Source organism: Cupressus sempervirens, chromosome 2, assembly GCF_028749045.1.
Source record: "Cupressus sempervirens isolate cs-2001-9-10 chromosome 2, ASM2874904v1, whole genome shotgun sequence".
Taxonomy (NCBI): domain Eukaryota; kingdom Viridiplantae; phylum Streptophyta; class Pinopsida; order Cupressales; family Cupressaceae; genus Cupressus; species Cupressus sempervirens.
Genome location: NC_143119.1, coordinates 218,806,485 through 218,828,458, shown reverse-complemented (window position 1 = coordinate 218,828,458; position 21,974 = coordinate 218,806,485). Strand labels below are relative to the sequence as shown.

General features: G+C 34.8%; 1 protein-coding gene across 1 annotated transcript in view; it reads left to right on the top strand.

The window, feature by feature from the left end:
- The first annotated feature begins 3,470 nt into the window (after positions 1 to 3,470).
- LOC149571835 (pollen-specific LRR extensin-like protein) overlaps positions 3,471 to 21,974 on the top strand; it is a 46,720-nt gene continuing 28,216 nt past the window's right edge. The window contains exons 1-2 of the mRNA XM_089813246.1: positions 3,471 to 3,765; positions 3,875 to 3,999. Coding sequence (XP_089669372.1) covers positions 3,661 to 3,765; positions 3,875 to 3,999 — 230 coding nt within the window. The 5' untranslated portion in view covers positions 3,471 to 3,660. The remainder of the gene's footprint in view (positions 3,766 to 3,874; positions 4,000 to 21,974) is intronic.

Genomic DNA, 21,974 nt, shown 5'->3' with positions numbered 1-21,974 from the left:
AGCAGAGATCCATCAGGGATCTTTCATCCATGGTACATATTGCTACAGTAAATTGAATAAAAAATCTGATTTCTTGCAAAGTTAAAGGGATTTTTGGTACGATTCAAAGTTCTTGTTGATTGGATTGCCTTGTACAATGTTTTGATCATTCATATTTCATCTCTTTGAATTCTTTCATGTTCTAAAAACCCTACTACAGTCACTGTTAATCATTTTGGTACTGTTTAGTCTTTGGAAAATATGATTTTACGACAGTTTTGTGTAGATTTCACACTATGAATGTCATTTTATGAATGTAGCACTTTGTTTCTCATAGAATGGAATCTTATTGACATACATAATATCAATTTAACACGTATATTATCTTACTAATCTTGGAAATGCAAGTTTGATTAATTTATGTGGTGATCACCATAAAGAAGACTAAGAAACTAAGTGAATTTGGAGGATAGGCTAAAGGTTAGAGAGTTTTGGCCAAACAAGGGCACTATTTTATGATGGAATGTGTATAGAAATATTGTATACAAGGTGTTCCAACCTTTATTTGTTTCAAAAAACTTTGGGAAGCGTGACATTGGGGAAGCCCTAAATTTAAGGGTTTCGAGGGCACAATTTGGGGCTTTGGTACCTAGAAACCTCTTGGAGTCAAATTGAGTTCATATTACTTTGATTTGAACCTATTTATGACACTATGCAAAGATTTGGAGCCTAGGAGTTGGAATGTTTAGCACTTCCTTTGTAAATGCATGAGAATTAGGCCTTAAAAATTTGAGAAACAGTCATATACCTTCCAAAGAAACCTACCCTATCCTTTTGGTATGTTAAGGTACTCCATAAAGGGTACTCAAATATATAATTTATTTTCCTAGTGTTTTGGAAAAAGTTGAAGAAAAATCCTTGCGAGTGTTGTTGCAGGGCTACAAGGCATGCTACTAGGCCTAGTTTGAGGAATATTGAAGTTTTGGTGTCTAAACCATTGAAGAAAGTCTGAAACCTATTCAAGTACCTTGGATTGCATATTTTAGGACCTTGGATCCACCATATTCCCTTGCCACATCTGCATCAATTAATCAGATAATTGGATGAATACATCATAGAAGTGCCTTGCATATAAAGACAATTGATATGTCTAGGAGTCATACAAGAGATAAGCATAACTACTAAGCACATGTCCATCAAGAGTGGATTATCCTCCATTGTGCATGAATGTACCTACTACAATGAGAGGATAAGAATACAAAGGTGTTTCTCACAGAGAGATGTAGTAGACAACATGTGCTTAATTGGAGTGCAAACTACTGTGTTGTCAACATGACAACTCATATGAATATGAAAACTCCTAGGTGTCTACATGACAACTAATATGAATATGAAAACTCCTAGGTGTCTACATAACAACTAATATGAAAATGCATTAACCTAAGTAAACTTAAGTGAAGCGTAAATAGTAAATACTTCTTTACACCAACAATTATAATAGAGACCAAGTAAATATAAAAGATAGGCTTTTTGAGAAAATAGAGAAGAACATGTATATAGAAGTTGAGTGCCAATATGAATGTTAGCGATGACTAAGTGTCGGCACACTCAAATGCCAAGCAGTTCAATTTTGTCATATGAGCTTGCAATTGCACAAACAACCATGTAAATCATTTTGGCCAACTTCCATATGATATTTAATGTTTGAAGAGATAGTTAAGATGGAGATTACACATCATTATAGAAGGTAATTACCCTGAGGAATGCAGATCAACCAATTAGAAAATCAGCAATAAACAACAAAAGGAGATGAATTGTAAACCATCAATTGAGACCCAAAACTTTCGAAGAACATTTATTTAAGGAGGATTCTAACCCTAGAATTAGTGTGTGCAATGAGAAGATAAGAATCTGAATAGAGAGAGAGATGATACACATGTGTGAATGAATGCACAAGTGAAGAAGTGACCAGGAAGAGAATAGAGCAAGAAAGGTTAAGCCTGGAATCATATCAGACAAGGGCAATCCAAGTAGTGAAGGACTGGAAGGAGATATCAGATTGAGAGATCAGATCAGACATTATACTAAGGAGACCCAAAATTTGCTTGTAGAGCAAACTGAGGGTTAGGTACCAAATTAGTTTTAGCAAGATTGAATCAAGACAAATCTCTTAACTAAGTGATCCTAACAGGTCTATGTAAACCTCCTAAAAGAGTCCTTACTTAATTGTAAGTGTGAAATCCTTTAACAGGGTAGGATTTAAGAGTCTTGAAGCTTTTAAGAGGGTAGACACCTCATATGGTAGATCGTATATTATGATCAAATATTGTAACCCTAAAAGGTTAACTTTATTGTTGCAACAATGAAGATTTGTGGGTTTCATCCCCACTCCAGTTTACTTTCAAATTGAAGTGTTTCTAGTTTACCAAATCATTTGTGTTATGTGTTGAATCTTTCATGGATGTGATGTATTCATTTACTATTCAACATTACAATTTCAATGTTAGACCTAAGATATGAGATGAATTAGGTGTGATTTCAGTAATTTGGTTTTGTAAGTAAAAGTTTAAGATTCTGATCAACCCCCCGTCAGTATCTTGTTTCCCATTCAATCCTTCCAACATTGATTTCCTAAAGAAGTAGATTTAATTACATAATAAGAGAAGTTACAAGACTTGTTAAATTTCAACTTTGGAAAATGAAACTTTTGTAAAACAATATCGTTTAATCTTGATATGCAACAACCTGAGGCCACTGCTGCTCTTATTTTAAACAAAAAGCAATTGCATTTCTAAAGCTAAAATTTCTTTTCAATTATCGATATTAGCGCAACTCATGCTCTCACTTTCAAAAATACATTCGCAAATGTTTCAAATTTATAGGTAGTAATTACCAACAATAACTTTAAAGTCACAATTATTAATGCAATATTGCTAAACATATTAGATGTTTTATCAAAAAGTACTATCACAACTATTAAAATGTTCTCAAGTAGTAGGTCCTTTCCTTATACATTCCATGCTCACTTCAATATCTCAAAATTCTATTTAGAACAATATGCCATTGTTTTCCAACTAAAACATGAACTCCAAAAAGTATGTCTTTTATTACATATATGATATTATTTTTGATAAATAGTACCCTTTCCATTAAAATATAATTGAAAATACTTATTCACAAAACCAAAAACAAAAACAAAACAAGATCATGCCATAAAAGTTCAAACAAGACCCAACCAAATATCATATCTTGTCATTAATGCATACTCTATTAAGGTATGTCAAAATTTGAATAATATTTCTACTACTAAGACAGCCGCACACTAGATCCCACTTCCACATTAATTAGGAAAATCTGATACTCAAATTCCCGCTCTTTGTATAATTTTTTCTTTTGACTTTTATTATTAGCGTCAATTAAAGGAAAACAATTACCTACGTGTCATATCCACACCACATCCTATTTCATCCGCACTTTACCAAATCAACAGCGATAGAAAGTAGCACCATCCTCAGAATAGCGAGAAAATGAAAGAAAGGAGCGGACGCAATTTGAAATGAGCACAAATTCCCGTGGAAATGGTGAAGCTCAGCACTGCAAAATGCTGTTACAAATCTCCATTCCGAAGGTGGAAAACATGAAATCCAACGATTGCGACATAATACTTATGTAGAGGAAAAAATGAGGTTGGATTCGACTCCTCTCCTTAATGGCAAAAGGTCTCGCGATGCCCAGGACGATGAATACCTCGACAACTACCATTCCCACAAGAGATACCTCACCGAGGTAAAGTTATTTTGAAATTATCTTCTTTGCTGATTAATTTTATTCGGTTTACCCTCTGCGTTTAGGTTACTCGATTTATGGTTTTTGATCTTTTTTGGCATTATTTTAGGTTATGGCATCGAGCTTAAACGGGTTAACAGTGGGCGATTCTCTTTCTGAAAGCCCGAGGATGTCTCCGTCGAGATTGGATCCTATGGAGTCTCCTGCAAGAACAGAAGTTTCAAATTTCTTGAGGTCAGTTTGTCTTCTTCTCCTTGTGTGTGTGATGCTGAAACGATAGATTCTTTTTTGGGCATTCGATTTTGATGTGTTTTATAGCTCTTTCTGTGAATCCTTTTATCAATTAGAGTACTGGTGGAAGAGCCGATTTTAGTTTTAGTTATGTTTTAGATTTTATGTAATTGTTGTGTTGTGGCTAATTATATTGTTGATTATGATTAATTTTTAAGCGCTGTATCTAATTTTATTAAAATTTAGGCGTGTTTATGGAAATAAATACGGTTCATTTAGGATTCAACTAAAAGTAGAGTAGTTGAAATTAGACACAGATGAATGAAACGAGGCTGATAATGTAAACGTAGGTGAGAGATTTAGAAGTGGACTAACTGGTTCAAACTGTAACCGTTTTTGCCTTTTGATCAGGCTGATGCACTGTGACTGATCTGACAGAATCCTGATCTGATAATGAATTGGTGATCATATAGCAGAACAAATTGATGGTGATCTTTCTGATGTTCTGGAAAAATCTGCATCCGTGGTCCTATCCTCCATGACATTATTCATGGGGTGGATGTCCTTGTCTAACGTTATCGCTTGTGAATTTCCTGAGCTGAAGATATGTGGTTCTGAAAAGCACCTTAACAATCTGTTGTTTTGCAGAGGGGTGACTTAGAGCTTCCTTGATAGCCAGTTAGCCAACTTTGCTAATGTATAAAGGTGGGAGACCTGTCAAGAAAACATGCAAGTGCCCAAATGACCATGATATATGGTATCTATTGACGCCATTCTGATTCAAGCCTTATGATGCTATGTAATGATGGCAATCAAATCTCGCCATTAATAACTATCTAGGAGTCTAGGGCGGTCCTTAAACGTGAGATCTTATTAGTGTTTGTAAAAAAAAGATACAATGGTCATGTTAGTCCTAGTGAAAGGCTTTGCAATAAAGCTAATTTATGGCTTTATTATAGAACCTGAACATGATGTAATAAGTTAATATCCACTTGTCTTTTTAGGGTGAGGACTTGTCGTTCTATGATGTGGATTTATGTTATTGCTTTCCTATGAAATGGCAAATTCTCTTTCAACAATATATGGAAGAAGTATTTCTTTGCTTCAAGTTCTTTTTGCGTTGTTTCTTAGTTTCTTTATATGTGTTTTTTATAGTAATAGATTAAATGCTGAATCCAAAGTATATTGACTTGGAAGTTGAGGAGCAATGGTTAGCTTTTTTGAAAAGATTGGTTCAGGATGACAGGATATTACATTTGAATTGGGAGGGTTGTAGCAGTAGCAGTCAACAATTTCACCTAGTTAACTGCAAATAATTGCCATTTGGTGGTCTATTTGTGATGAGTTTGAGCAGCATGGCGGGGTAAATGGTAACAGGTCAATCTTGGGTTTGACTCAGCCATAAATTTGTGTGTCGTCAAAAATGCCTTTAGTTTTTTTTGGGTTCATCAAAATGACTAAACATGTTGGTAGTTATATAGTCCTCGAATTTCAAATCTCATTATTTTAAATTTTTTTTATGGACTGCAGTTGGAATTATTTTTTGACTTTTTTGGGCAAACACAAACAGAAAGCATCACATTTGTGGTCCTCAAATCAAGACACACCAACACAAGTTGAGCATTACTTTTCAATTGTTTCATGTATGTTTTTGCCAAAACATGGTAGAGGCAGTGTTTTGATCCACAATGTTATAAAACCTAGTGCTAAGTCCATGTTTTAGGTTTAGGGCTTGTTTTTTAATTTTTCTTGAAGAAAGTGCTATATTATTGTTAGCATAACACTTTATTCCATTGTCTGGTTGTTGCATCTGTCAGTTCATTCGGTTGTTCTAACTGCCTAACTGCATCACATACTCCTTTCTTATTTATGTTTGCTTTCTCAAAGATTAATACATCTAGCTTTTAACTGCTCTCTTATGGTATCAGAACCTTCTGACACATGTGATGATGGATTGTCAATGAGAAAGGAGCTTTTTGTGCATATCAATGAAGATTTATAGTTATTACAGGTGTTTTGAGTGGTTGCATATATCCTTATTTTGATTTTCCGCCTAAATTTGAGGAGAGATAATGAGCGATACACCTGCAAATATATTTATTGTGCCATAGATTGATGGATACCTTATGCACTGGATGAGTTCTTCATTTCTGGCACAAATCTACATTTTTCCTTCAAGTGCGTGATAATTGATTGGTGGAGAGAATTGGCTGAAAATACAATTATCTATGGTTTTGTAGTTGGGGGGCAATAACAATTATCAGCAACCACATGAAATCTCTGGCCATTGCATTGAGTTCCATATTCAAAATGGACCAATTGACATCATTTGCAGACCATTGTTTTTAATTTGTTCAACCAAATCTTGACTTCCACGTCTAATAGAAAAGTTTTCTTATTTTATAAAAATGTGAACTTTATGCTTTTAAATTATATGGATTGTTATCCTTGCTGCTGAATTGAACTGCAGCAAAGTTGTTGCCATTCTTCTTGACAAGAAAACAATTGTTTCTGTTCACGATCTCCCATATGGACTGCCTGAAATTGTCATCACTCTCTGTTAAATTGGCCTGCTAACATATCTGAAAGCTTCCAAATTTTGTAAGGAATGGGGCCTTATCATTAAGGGGTTTGACACATCATATAGACCCAAGGGTGCTTCATTATGCAAGGTGTTACTTTGAAAGATCTTCAACAATTAATAGTGTTTTATAATGGAATGCAGGTTGAGGGGATATCGTATGTGAAACTAGGTAACACAGTCTTCTTGTCAAGATATCGTTATTTCTTAAAAGGAACAAGGAATTTATTCAGGCTTTATTACAAGTTTCAAATGTTGAGAACCTCTAAGTTGCTGTACTCATGCATATGGGATTAGAAGGTTTGAAAGTTATTGTAACAGGGGGTGAAGTCAGAATCTTTGTAATAGGGACTCGGTTTAATGTCACTATGGTTGTTTTTGATAACTTTGTAAAATAACTCGTTTATAAATGTCCAACGAATGTTTTTGATCAGGCTTTGAGAGGTTGCATTACTTCTTTTGGTGCTACCTTTCAAGGGTAAAGTGTAACAAGAATGTTAGGAGTAACGAAACAAAAATAACAATTATAGGCAAATATATTATATAACCAATATTAGAAAATAATAAAGCACACAAAAGAGAACACAATACACAAATTTAACATGGTTGACCCAATCCCTGGGCTACATCCACCAACAATGAGACCAATATTATTATTATTTAGTGATTTTAACTTGATTACTATTCGTAATCCCTTACAGCTCAATACTACTACAAGAAGCTACAAATACATCATACATTATCATATAAGGCTTTTGCCGCTTACAAAATTAGGGCTAGAATATGTTGTCTTATAGAAAAAATAGCTCTCGATGCTTTTTACAATAATAAAGCCATTTAAGCTTTTAGGGGTGCTGACCTCAAAACCTCTACAGGGGCACTGTTCCTATATTGCGATAGGGAGCGCGCTTGGGGCTTTGCTCGAGGACCCCACAAGGGGTGTTGCCCCTTGACCCTGTCTTGGGGGCAGTGCTCCCAAACCCCCGTAGACAAATTTGGGGGAAACTGCGCCAAATGAAGTAGGGACAAATTAACCTCTGAGTTTGATTAGGCTTCATATAACAACAAAGAACATTTTGGGAGGTTGGCGACATTGTAGGATGGAGGAATTTCCATCATCTCAATTTAGTTTCACACTTTGAGATGGTGTTTTGCATGAGAAGTGTTTTTGATGTTTTTGGTTTATGCTTTTTGTTTTGTTTTCTTTGTTGATGCTGATGTATTCAAAGAATGGATGTGTTGTGAAGATTTATTTTGGAGACAAGTTCAAGATTTGGTGTTGATCTCAATATGGATTGTTGTCCAACGAGCTTTAGAGTATATGATCAAGACCTAAATTCTTTCGCTACTGTTAGACAATGATAGATATTTGTCATATCTTTTAGGTATCATTGCTGAATAATGTAAGATTGTGGTTTGGGAGTTTGGGGTTGAGAGCTTTAGAACACAACATGAAGCTACACCTTTCCAAGGGTCAAGAGACAACTAGATGGAGCTTTTCTTGTTTCAGGATTTTGTTTCTTTGGAAGAAAATTTCTAAAAAATAAGTACTCATATTAACATGTTTTGTTATGTAAGCTTGTTTGGGTAAGGATTTTGTTTGTTTAGGTGAATTTGACATTTTCAAGGTCAATGTAATTTGGGAGGGGGTGAATTTTGATGTAATACTTTATTTTGTTGCTTGGTTGTTGCATCTGCTAATTCATTTGGTTTTGCTAAGTTGCTAACCACCTAACCACATTACATACTCCTTTCTTATATATGTGTGCCCTTTCCAAGTTAATACATCTAGCTTTTCACCATTGTCAATTAACCCTAGTCCATTGGGTAGAGCTTTTAAAAAAGCATATGAAGATAGTTTTTGCATGGGATCATATCACACTTGCTCCCAATTTGACTTGATTGAATGCAAATTTTATGGGAATAAAAGTAGTGGGGGTTGATCTATTGTGTCAAATTGCATCGTTGTTGGTTCATGATGTTATAACTTGTAAGAATTTTCTTAATGATGAAATTGATTGAGAAAAATGTCTCTTGATGCTTATGTAGAAAGCAAGGTGAAAATAGCAAAACTACTTTTGGCTCATGAACAAAGTCATCTACTGATTGTGATATAGAAGGTGGTTTGCATGAGGAAAAATTTGCAAGATAAGGGCAATATTCTTCTAAGGCCACACTAGTTTCCATATCACTTACCACTTTAAAGAAACCTAATACTTGTGGGAGGGGTGTGAATAGTTTTTTGCACCCTAGAATACATTTGTATTCCTATTGTCATTGGAGAGCACAAAATGGAGAAAATATGTTTATGCACACAAGGAAAGAAGGCTATGACAAATATTTGGTAATACTTAAGCATCTCATTCAAAATTGCTTGATTTTTTTACTGACAAGTCATGGTTGGTGCAATTGCTCGTGTGTGTCTTGGTTTGAAGGTTCCATTGGATGAGATTTTAGAGTTCATTCATTAAGAGAGACAGTGTAGGATGTTAGCAAAATAGTTGTTGAGTATAACAAGTAGTGAGGGATTAAATGCTGCAATATTATGTGCATAGGGTGACTTTTGTTGGGTCCCAAAGCCGTTGTTCTACTACTTCATGGAACTAAATGTTATGACTCACCTTTGTAAGACAAAAGTAAACTATATTAAACAACCATATCTAATATTCACAACTTAGTAGAGGAGGACCAGCTCAAATAAACAATAAATAAGGAGGGCAGACTAATTCGTAAGTAGCAAAGTCTTGTAGGAAGCCAATTGGAGTTTATTGTTTCGACACTTAATCATAGGCACCGAATGGATTGAACTGCAATGGGGCTGAGAATAACAACCACTAGGATAAACAATGGAGTGTTTGAATTAAGGAAAAGAACTAAGTAATCAATCTAGGTTAATGATCCATCAATTGGTGTGTTGCAAACTAATTGTGATAACCAACTATTATCAATGGGACACTAATGAAGACTCTTGACCCTCATGAAGGGACAACCATTCTGAGAGACACATCACTTGAGGATAATGATAGGATATTAAACCATGACAAGCATAAGAGAAAGGGAGAGAAGAAGAATAATGAGCATTGAATCAGATTCAGGATAACCAAAACTCATAAATTAATATATCAAACAACAATTTATTTATTGGTCTGATATTTTTTGTATGAAGTATAATGCATTCCATGAAGTGTTATTTTTTTTACATCTTCATTTGATATATGCATATATTCTATTGCCTCTAATCTATGCATGGCTAGCAATGAAGTAGGCATGTGTGGTAATGATGGAGATTCCTTTAAGACCTACAACTATTGTACAGTTATGTTATTGAGGGAGGATATGATACATACAAGGAATGTAGAAAGTATAAGGGTCCATTCAAGTAGAGTAACCTTGAGTGGGGTTGGGAGGTTGAATGGTAGGTGTCATTCTATGCTCTTTGCCTTCATGGATAGGGTTGAGGTGCCTTGTGCCCCCATAGTACCTTCATAATGCAGATGTGTTATTGGGGAAGATCTTAAGAGAATCCCACTCAAGTACGTTATTTTAATTGTAATGATGTTTAGGATTCTATTTATAACACTGTGGAATTACATATCTTTATTCGTCTTTCATAATGATTATTAACCTAGCTACAAACTCTTAAGTCCAGATATAAGTGGTAGATTTGCTTTCTTAAACATAAGCTATCCCTTATTTGGACATTTTAGGGCAACTTAGAGTTAAGTCCCAATAGGGTGTTAAAGTTTGGTAGATGCAAGATATATCTGTGTACTTGTGATTGCATCAGCAAGATGCTGTTGCATTATCTAATCCTTTAATATGACGAGGCCACAAATGGTCTTCATTTATGAATGATCTTTCATATAAAGAGCCACGTCCTTTGAAGATCATAAAGAGTCTTCGGGGTTGGCTAATGAAGAGATTGTGCATGGACATTGAAGAGTCAAGACAATGAAAGGTCGAGACAACAAAGGGGTCTTCACTTTGTAACGACAAGATAATGAAGGGTCAAGGCAATTTTATATATTCTTTAGGAGTAATACATAAGTGACGGAGATTGATTTTGTGTTTCCGAATATTACTTCAGTTTTGAGCTTGGTGTTTGGGCATTCTGTATTTCAAACTTCTAATAATCGAATAAAAGTGATTTTATTGTATGGCCGAGTTATTCCTGCTCAAGTTGGAGGGTTTTCCCAAGATAAATTGTTCTCTTAGTGTTCATTATTGCTTCAATTATGATTTTTTGTGACTTATTTTCATTCCTGGTCTAAAACATTAAAATAAGGGACATTACTTTATTTTCACTTATGAGGCTAGGGATCTTGTCATGCAAGTGGAGTCAACCCATCAACATAACACAGAGGGTTAAAGGTCAACTCTATGAGAGTGGGTTATATGAGTTGCTTTGAGCTCATCTTAAACTTAGGAGTTTTTTTTTAAAGGCATACCTTAATAGACATTTGAAGCAAACAAAATAGACAATGCCATGGCCTTAGAAGGGACGCCTCTAATGAATGAAAAGAATAGCAAAGTAATTGAGCAGTTGTACCATCTTAAAATGTGAGCACTTGATTTTGAGACCTTTTAGTTCTCCTTAGTGTAGTTTTGGTCCCTTTCTCTTATTCCAATCTTGGTCAAATCTCTAGGTCATCTCACATTTCTATGCATGGTCCTTTAGGTGCTATTTTATCACCTTTTTGGCCATATCTTCTGGCATTTTCATTATTTCCTGAATCTTTCCCCACTTTCCCCAAAACCTTGGGGTCACCTTTCCTTGGGACACTCTTAGATATAGGTTGACTAAGTTGATCTACACTTAGAGCGATTTTGGTCTTGGGGCTTGAAGTGTCTCAATTGTTTAAATTGTTTTATTTGTGTCTTGATTGGCTTGCTTTGTTTTCGATCTTGAAAAGTAGTATACAAGGGAGCTTGGGCATTTCATTTTTCACACAAAAGCAATCAAGATCAAGATACATGCTTGCATGAGACATCAAGCACACATTTTGAGAAGAATTTTCAAGGCATAATTATCAAGATCAAATATTTCCTTCTTGCATCAAGCTTCTTCCTTCATGGTTGTAGCGGAGTTTGGCTTTCAAGGAGGATACCTTCACTTCATTCATTCAAATGCTTCCATTCTTCATCGTGGTAGACCGCAAGCATTCTTATTCATGAGGTTTTGATTTTCAAAGTTCCTTTTGGTTTTGTGTTGAGTCAAGGCTATGACATTTGCATGCTCGATTACACACTAAATTTAGTTGCATTTACAAAGCTAATTGTATTTCTTATTGTTAGATTTAGTTCTACTACTTGCTAGAACTAGTAGACTTTATAGACTTCTCTATTGAGATTAACATGTATGTAGTAGCTCTAGGGTCCTATGATATTTATATGGGAATAAATTGGATTAGCGAGCATAAGGCGAAAGTGGATTGTCTTGCAAAGACAGTAGAATGCCTAGATGACTAAAGAAATCCTATGAACATTCAAGGAATATTGGATGAAGTGAAACCACATTAGATATTAGCTTGAGAGATGTAGAAGAAAGGGGTGTGAGATGTTTATCGCGAAAATAGAAGATCTGAGGGAATCGCAAGAAACAAGGTATTAGGATGATTGCATCGTAAAAGATGGGGAGATTCGAGAAAGAATGAAAGAATCCTTTGAAGAGAGATACCCTTACCTTAGGAAGTATTTCCAGAAGATCTGCTTGGCTTACCCCCTTCTATGGTAGTATTTGATCTTACCATAGACTTGGTACTTGGAGTAGAACCCATATTAATAGTACCATACAAAATGACTACTACTGAACTAATGGAGTTGCAAGTACAGTTATAGGAACTATTAGATAAGAAGCTCATCCGATGTAGCATTTCTCCTTGGGGATCCCTAGTGCTATTTGTTATGAAAAAGGATGGAACCATGAGGTTGTGCATAGATTATAGGATGCTCAACAAGGTCACCATAAAAAATAGATATCCACTTCCTCAGACTGTTGATCTATTTTATCAACTGAGAGGAGCAACGATGTTTTGTAAAATTGATCTTAGATCGGGTTACCACCAACTTTGGATTAAGGAGGAAGACATTCACAAAACTACTTTTAGAACCAATTATGAACATTATGAGTTTGCAGTCCTGCTTTTAGGTTGACTAATGCCCCTGCAACCTTTATGAAACTCATGAGTAGTATATTTCAGGATTGCTTGGACATGTTTGTTTTGGTTTTCATTGATAATATTCTTATCTACTCTTGGAATGAGGAGGAGCACCAAAAACACCTCAAGATAGTTTTGCAAAGGTTGCATGAGCATAAGTTGTATGGGAAATTATCTAAGTGCTCCTTTTATCAAAAGGAAATCCAGTATCTAGGGCACATCATATCAGCAAAAGGAATTACAGTAGATCCTGCCAAGGTCAAGGTGATCAAAGAGTGACCAATACCTAGGAATGTGTTAAAGGTTAGAAGCTTCATGACTTTAGCCAGTTTTTCACAGGAAATTTGTTAGAGACTTCTCTTGGATAGCACATCCCTTCACTATGTTGCAAAGGAAGGGGAAGAAGTTTATTTGGTCTAAAAAATGTCAAACAACTTTTGAATATTTAAGAGAGAAGCTAACTACTACACTAATACTTAGGGTACCAAACCTTGAGGGCCATTTTGTGGTTATTATTGATATGTCGGGAGAATGATTGGTGAGTGTTTGATGCAAGAAGATTAGGTCATTGCATGTGAGCCCATGAAGTTAAAGAACTATGAGTAGAATTATGCACCACATGACTTAGAATTAGCAGTCATTGTTCATGCTCTACAAATGTGGATGCATTACCTGATTGGGAAACCATTTGAACTCTAATTTGACCATCATGGGTTAAAGTATATATTCACGCAACCCAACCTTAACACTAGCCAAAGGAGGTGGTTAGAGTTCTTCCAAAGGAGGTGGTTAGAGTTCTTGGCAAACTATCTTTTTGAGATCAATTATATCAAGGGTAAAGAAAATTGAGTAGCTAACACCTTGAGTAGGCAGAGACATATTTCAACTATAATAACAATAAATACCGGACTTAGGGAGCAAGTACTTCAATGTCTACCAACAGATGGGTTCTATAGTGAAATGCGTTGAGCACTCTAGAGAGATCCTCAAGACATTAGATACAAAGGATATCAATTGGAAATGGATGGACTTCTAAGATACAAGGGAAGGATGTACATACCTAAAGACTTGGAAATTTGGGGAATGGTTTTGGAGGAAATCCATGCTGCACCTTAGTTAGGGCACCCTAGAGTCACTAAAATGCTAGCCGACATGAAACCATTATATTTTTGGAAGGGCATGAAGAAATAATCAGCTGAGTATGATGCAGGTTGTCTCGAGTGTCAGAGGGTCAAGGATGAGCATAGGTACCCAGCTGGGCTGCTACACCTAAATAAAGTTTTGAAATGGAAATGGCAAATAACTACTATGGCTTTTATCCAGGGGTTACCTACGACTACAAATAGGCATAACACCATTCTTATGGTAGTGGATCAATTAATTAAGGTAGCACATTTTACTTTGGGGAACTCAATTGATGGGGTGTCAGGGATTGCCCATAAGTTCCCAAGAGAGATTTTCAGACTTCACGAAGTTCTAGAATAGATTATATCAGATAGAGATGCTAGGATAACATCTAGATTTTGGCAAACTCTATTATCTACCTTGGGGATAAAATTGAATATTAGTGCAAGCTACCATCTAGAAATTGATAACCAGACAGAAACAGTGAACTAGGTATTGGAGGATCTCTTAAGAGTATATTGCATAGATCAACAATACCGATGGGAGACGTATCTTCCCTATTTGAATTTGCTTACAATAACTTGTATGAGTCTACTATTAAGATGACGCGCTTTGAAGCTCTATATGGACGTAATTGTAGAACGCTATAAGTTGGAATATGATTTAGGATCAAATTTATGTTGGCTCTCAGATGCTTTAGATATGGAAGAACAAGTAGTTCAAATTTGTTGGAGAATTAAGGGAGGCAAATGACCATCAAAAGAGTTATGCGGATGCAAAAAGGACTCCCAGAGAATTTTCAGTGGTAGAAAAGGTTCTCTTAAAAGTAAAACCCCAGAAAAGTACCATCAAGTTCAGTAGAAATGCCGATTTAGCCCCAATATATGTGGGACCCTTTGAGGTGTTGGAAGTCATAAATCTTATGGCCAGTAGAATTGCTCTACCTCCAGCCCTTGCCAAAATGCATAATGTGTTTTATGTATTTTATCTTAAGAAGTATGGCCAATAGAATTGCTCTACCTCCAACCCTTGCCATAATGCATAATGTGTTTTACATATGTCATCTTAAGAAGTATATGGCCAACCATGAACATGTTATTGATTGGAATCTCTTGTGGGTACGAGATTCATGGGTGGTGGAAATAAAACCACTCAAAATACTCGAGATGTATAAGCTCCGCTTGCGAATCAAGATATCATTTAGTGCAAGGTCTACTGGGACTAGTATACTGAAGTGAATGCTACTTGGAAAGATTATGATGAAATCTTCAAAAATTTCCACATCTTTTTCCAGGAACTTGAACTATGGATTGAAATGAATAAATTGTGATTCAAATTGGAACGAGATGATTTCATGCTATTGTTAGTTACATCTTTTTATATCTAATATTCTTTTAGTATTTTAAATTGCAAAGTTCATTGAGGACGATGAAACACGAGGGGGAGGGTATGTTACATCCCTTATTTTGTTTATATTTAAATATTCTATGTAGCCGTTGAGACTTCATGCGAAGTTGAGTTGATTGGTTAAATTAGTTATTTGTTATGGTTTTATTTGTAATTGAAGTGTTGGTTATCCATTATGATTTCATGGGAATTAGACATATTGGTTAATTGTTATGATGTTATATGAATTGGAAATGGTTAGTTAATATGACTATATGTTATTACCATGGTAAATTTCTTCTTGTAGAAACACAATGAAAGGGGGGGAAGCATTGCTAGAGAGGGAATTGGGCATGAGGGCACCAACCTACCATTGAGCCAGCAGGCATGAGTCCTAACCACCATGACCAAGGAAATGAACTAGGCAAACAAGGGTATACCAAGTGATCACCATGAGCTAACTAGGTCAACACATTTAATGAGATAATAAAAGTATCTACTTGAACATGAATGAACTAAGAACAATTGTTACCTTTATGAATAGAGTCAACCTCAAAACTTCCTTGTATTGTCATACATGTTCTAGTATAACGATACCATGGTACTACATGTATGTGTACATGTACATACATATATATGTATATATGCATATATTCTAATATGACATATATGTATGTATACATATACAATGCATACACAAAAATAGGTATATTTAAGAATACTACATATATGTATGTACATGTGTATGTTAGATACAAATATATGTACATATGAGATGGTGTCATTATAATTAACCAAAAGGGGCAAATTATTATTTCCATCTTATGTCAATACTTTGCTATTGTTTTTCCATCAGCCTCTTATTCTAGAACTCATTAGCCTTTTATTTCTTTTATTGGCCTTTTGAATTCCAAATCAAGAAAATAACTTGTGACTGCCACCTTTCAAGTCATTTTGCAACTGGCGATCTTAGACTTAACAGGGGATTTGATTTATACAATTGAGGAGCCTAACAAGGCCATTCACGAGCTTCTATCTAGCATTCGAGGCTGCTGTGCCTCTACTTTTACAGCTGCCTGTTTGTGCGTCTTTCTGCACTTTACCTTTCTCATTTATTATGATTTGAAATCTCCGAGATCGAGCTTGTTGCATGAATGATTTTAAAATAATATGAGCTTTGCCAGTCATTTGTTAACATTATCTACTATGATTTCTTTTTATGTTCATGCAATCGATATGTTAACGTTATCTAGTATGATCGCTTTCTATGTAGATGCAATCAGATTGATTGCAAGATTGATTTACCTGCTGTATACCATCTTGTTTTTATTTAGAACTTAAACTAATTGAGGAGGAAAACCAAATCTGTGCAATCTTATACATGGGTATAATCAATGTCTCTGAGATAAGAAGAAGCATCTTCACAATGAGTTAACAATATTGTCTTGTATTGCCATGTGACCTTTTTCAATATCTACTATAGGCCTAGGTTGGGTAGAGAGATCTTGACTGTGGTAAACAAAAGTTATCTAAGATTCATGGGCAGCTACACTGTGACTCATCCTGGCTGATAATAATTGATTGTGGGAAAAACCTACAAGACAAGAGGTGGAATCAATATAAACTAAACAATAAATGAACATAAGAAAACATATTAAGCCAAGTCAACTCATAGTGGTCAATAGGGTTGGGCTAGGACAACCTTTTGTAATAATTCCATCCACCTTAAGGAAAGCAAAATACTACACATTACATGTTGTTATGAATTGAAATTCCCAATAAGATAGATTATATCATGTTAACAATATCTTTAGTCTATGGATGCATATTTGTGCTCTTGTTTCCTTTTTGGTATTGCAGGACCCAAATTAGGATTTACCTTGTTAAAAGGCATTTTAAGTGGTAAGGTCATATTTCCAACTATCTGACAATTTTTATTTTATTGGCATTTGTGATTCTAGGGTAAAGTTAGGGTGAGCCCAAAAAGGCTGCAGTGGAATGAATGCATCAAGGAATAACACAAGTACTAACATATCAATAAGACATTCAGCTGATTGACAAGAAGCAATTCTGATGAAGGAATAAATTTCAAATAGGAGTTCTGGTCATCAATCAACAATTACAATGAAGTAGTTGGTAATCAGATCAGGCTTAAAACAATAATCTGATCTTATTTCCAAATCTGCCCTTTGTGGTGTATACACACACACACACATGCATACACATGTGTGCATAGTTTATGCATAAATAGAGAATGCTTGTCTCTTATGTGTATATTCATTTGATAGAATACAAAAGATGCTTAATTGTCTGATATCCATCCTGTAGGAAGGATCAAGGGTGTAAGAGGAGGGTTATAATAGGGTTATCTAAATAGGCCAACTTAGAAATGACATATACATAGTGCATATGGCCAAGAAGGCTTTGTTATCATGGTGCTCTTGGTCTTTGATGGAAGAACCAAGAACCCTCTCATAACTATTGTTTGACTTTGCAATGAACACTTGTCCCTAGGGGAATGAGGCATTGATAAGGAAAGCAGGTACAAGCAATCCACTGGGTAGGCCACCTCGGCAGATGTCCATATTGATTGTGCCTGCAAGGTCAAGAGGGCTTTGGCAATCGCTCTGCTCTTGGGCTTAAGTATAGATAGTGCTTTGGGCAGACTTATCATGTTTCTTTCTCCAAGCCCTAATGTGTTTGAATCCTATTATAAAATGTTATATGAATGTAATATGTTATTGTTTAACTGTAATAAGTGGAACTATAAACATGTAGTGTGGGTACATGCATGGGAAACTTAAATCTAGGATCACATTTGTATGTATGGATGTGTGCAAGGCTCAAATTTAGGATCACATTGTTTAAAAGATTTTCATTATTGGTAAGATGGCACCATAACCCTATTTTGTTGAATTCTGATTCTAGGGTAAATTGGAAAGGGGACATTATAGATAACCAAAAGCAAGTACACAAACCCAATTTCATACTTGACCCCAAATGTTTTTGTTTTGGGTGAAAGTAAAACCACTAATATACTAATAATATATAAATTGGTTCAAAGGCTCATGGAGGAAAGAACCAGAAAGAAAACCTCCAATTGTTACCATATACAAAAAAGACAAAACTAAATAAATTGAAAGTCTGAAAGTTGGCTTTATAAAACATACTACAAATTTTGAATACCCTGAATAGATGGTATACATTATACCAACATCATAGTGATATTTACACACAACCCTAGCTGCATTTTGAAAGGGAGTGATGCCTTGGTTCCTGATAACCCACTCCATAGTACCAAAGACCAGGTTGTACTCCCGCTTTGCCTCTCAAATATTGCTATATCATGTCACCCATTTTGATATCCTCTTCAAAATTGAAGATTTAAAAAATAGATAAATGATATTATTATTTCAACATAAATGGTATCAAATGTATATAAATAGATTATAAAGAAATCTACTATTAATATAAAATATTATATATTGATATAATAATTAATATAATTATATAAAATATTATATATTGATATAATAATTAATATAATTATATAAAATATTATTAATATATGATTAATATAATAACATAAAATATACTCAATACAACAATAAAAACAAAAATGAATAACTAAATAAAAAGTGATATAGAAATATAAACTAAACAAGCAAATAAATAATAAATAATGATATTAAAGTTAATAAAAATATTGAACCTTGCCTGGATTATATTTACAAACTATTAGTCACAAATGAAGAACTATTCATTGTTCAAGAAGAGTATGCACATCTCTTAATATGTAGTGTTGTCATCCTTTCACTATATAAAGACACACTGATTTGCATATCTAACAAGAATAGGAGTATGGAGTTTGTTAGCTATATAAGTGGAAGACCTAGAGGATATCATAACCAACTATATTAGTATAACTAGATGTGCATGTGGAATGGGACGTCCATTTCTTAAAACACAATTTCTGTAATTTAGTTGTTACTCTGAGGATATTGTGTCTATAGAGCAACTAACATAAGCATGATAAGATAAGATCAATTTTATTAATGTTTAACAAGAGAACACGAGGGTCTAAGGGTTTGAAAAGCATAAAAGAGAAAACCGCTAACAACAAGAGCACTAAATGGTGTCTAGAAGAAGAACAAGAAAAGAAAGCAAAGAACAAGAACCAAAGAGGGACAAACCAACTAACTACTTCTAGGTGAGAAGTAGTCAAGAACCGAGATCGCCTTGGGTGAGAGTGAGCCTTGGGTCACCTCAAAGAGTTGCTGGGAGTCAGGTGATGTTGTTAGGTGTGGTCGCTGCAAGGTCTCACAGACTTGGTGTGATCTAGCGAGTGGCAAAGGGGTCACTTCGTTCCCTAAGCTAGGGTCCCAAGAGCGAAGAATGAGATGATGAGCTGGTTGGTAGATTGCACCAAAGATGATTGAAGCTGTAGGATGTGATCGCAAAGCCACAAGTCCTCCTGAAGATAAAGTGCTAGACATCGTTGATTCGTGTACCTAAAAACAGACGAGAGGGATGTGCACTTTCTTAGTAGGCAGTAAAACCTCCCTTTGATCTTATAGAAGGTGGGGCAATGAAAAATAAAGTGGGTCTCTGTTTTTGCGTCCCCAAGTTGGTAGAGACGACAAATCCTCTCCTTGCTATGAATTTGATGGTTAGTCTAGATCGGTAGCGAATGAAGAGCAATCAAATGCTTGATTAAATATTGAAGGCACATATAACATTTCTATCTCTTATTGAGCTATAGAGAATATAGGCATGGTCATGATAGTACAAGCAAGAGTTAGGGTTCACTTGTGATTGGCTTGTCTAGAATTGGTCTTGCTAACTTTGCGATCTAATGTAAGATTAAGTTTGCCTTCAAAGCTTTAGTATCAATGAACGAGTCCTATTCATTTAGACAAGAAATCATCAATTTGATATCTATTGATACTATCAATTCCTTATTGTTGTGATTAGTTCATCGTTAAAGGTTGTGTGGTCCACATGAGCATTTCCTTTTTTAAGTCATCCATAGAATATCATTTAGTGAAAGAGTCAGGGTTCACTTGTGATTGGCTCATTTAGAATTGGTCTTGCTAACTTTGCGATCTAATGTAAGATTACTGCCAGGTTCTCTTTGAAAGCTCCAATATCAATGAACGATGCTTTTTCTTCATTCAGACAAGACAAATCATCAATTTGATATTTATTGATACCATCAATTCCTTATTATTGTGATGAGTTACACACTAGAGATGGATATTAGTTCATCGTTGAAGGTTGTGTGTGTTGGACTAATCGCCAACTTTCCCCTTCGAGATTTGCGATATAGCTTAACCACCACTTGTGTTCTATAAGTCTAGTGGTTGTATCGGGCATTAATAGGTCAATCTTTTGGTACAATGGCAACTCTAGCTTGTAACAAGTGGTATCAGAGCAAGGTTCCCTACATCAAGTTTAACAACTTTGGGTAGATTTTGGTTGAGTGGAATATTTATCTTTTATGGCTCAAGATAATTCTTCAAAGGTTCCTATTTTTGATGGATCAAATAATGCTTTTTGGGAAGTAATGATGCAAACATATTTGTTATCTATTAATGTTGATGTTTGGGCTTTAGTTGTTAATGGTTATAAAGTTCCTAATACTTTACCTACAGATCTTGATGAAAAGAGGAAGTATGGAACTGATATGAAAGCTAAATTTGCTATACTTAACAATTTATCTAAATCTGCTATACTTAACAGTTTATCTAAAGTTGTTTTTGTTAAGGTAATGCATTGTAGTTCTTCTAAAGAAGTATGGGACAAATTGAAAAACACATATCATGGTAATGATAGAGTTAAAGAAGCCAAGATACAACATTTGAAATCAAAATTTGAAGACCTTAAGATGGGTAATGATGAAAAGGTAGACGACTATCTCCTTAAGATAGACGAAACTGTAAATGACATAAGAGGACTTGGTGAAAAAATTGATGATATTGATGTTGTAAAGAAAGTTTTGAGATCTTTTCTTGATAAATTTGATTTTAAGATATGTTCTATAGAAGAAACTAGAGATATTAACAAGTATACAATGGAAGATTTTCATGGAGCACTTGTAGCTTATGGAATGAGAAAGTTGGGCAAAGTAGGAATCCACAAGCAAAGAAGTAGCATTCAAGGTGGAAAAGAAAGTGAAGCAAGTCTTTTCAGAATTAGAAGATCTTGATGTTCTTGAAGCACATTTATGCAGGAAATTAAATAAAGGATTAGGTGAATACAAAGGTAAACTTCCTTTTAAATGCTTTAATTGTGGTAAAATAGGACACTTTGCATCTAAATGTCCATATAATAGTCATGATGAAGTAGATGATGAGAAAGAGAAATCAAGTCAAAAAAAATTTCTATAACAAAAAGAAGTTCTTTAAGAAGAAGAAGAGTTTGATTGCTGATGTTTCAGATAGTGACTCTAGTAGTTTTGAATGTGATGAAAATGAAGTTTCATTCATGGCTATAGAAACTACTTGTCAAGAATCAGATAGTGATGATGTTGAACTTGTTGAGGCTGATTTAGAATGTGAATTTCTTTATGCACTTAAAAAGATCAAGTAATTAAAAAGGAATTTAAGTGTTCAAGAAAATCAATTCTTGAAAGAAAAAGAGAACTTTGAAAAAGAAACTAAGGACTGAAATCAACAAGTTATAGAATTTAAATTACAAGTTGAGGAACAAAAGAGAATTGTCTTTGT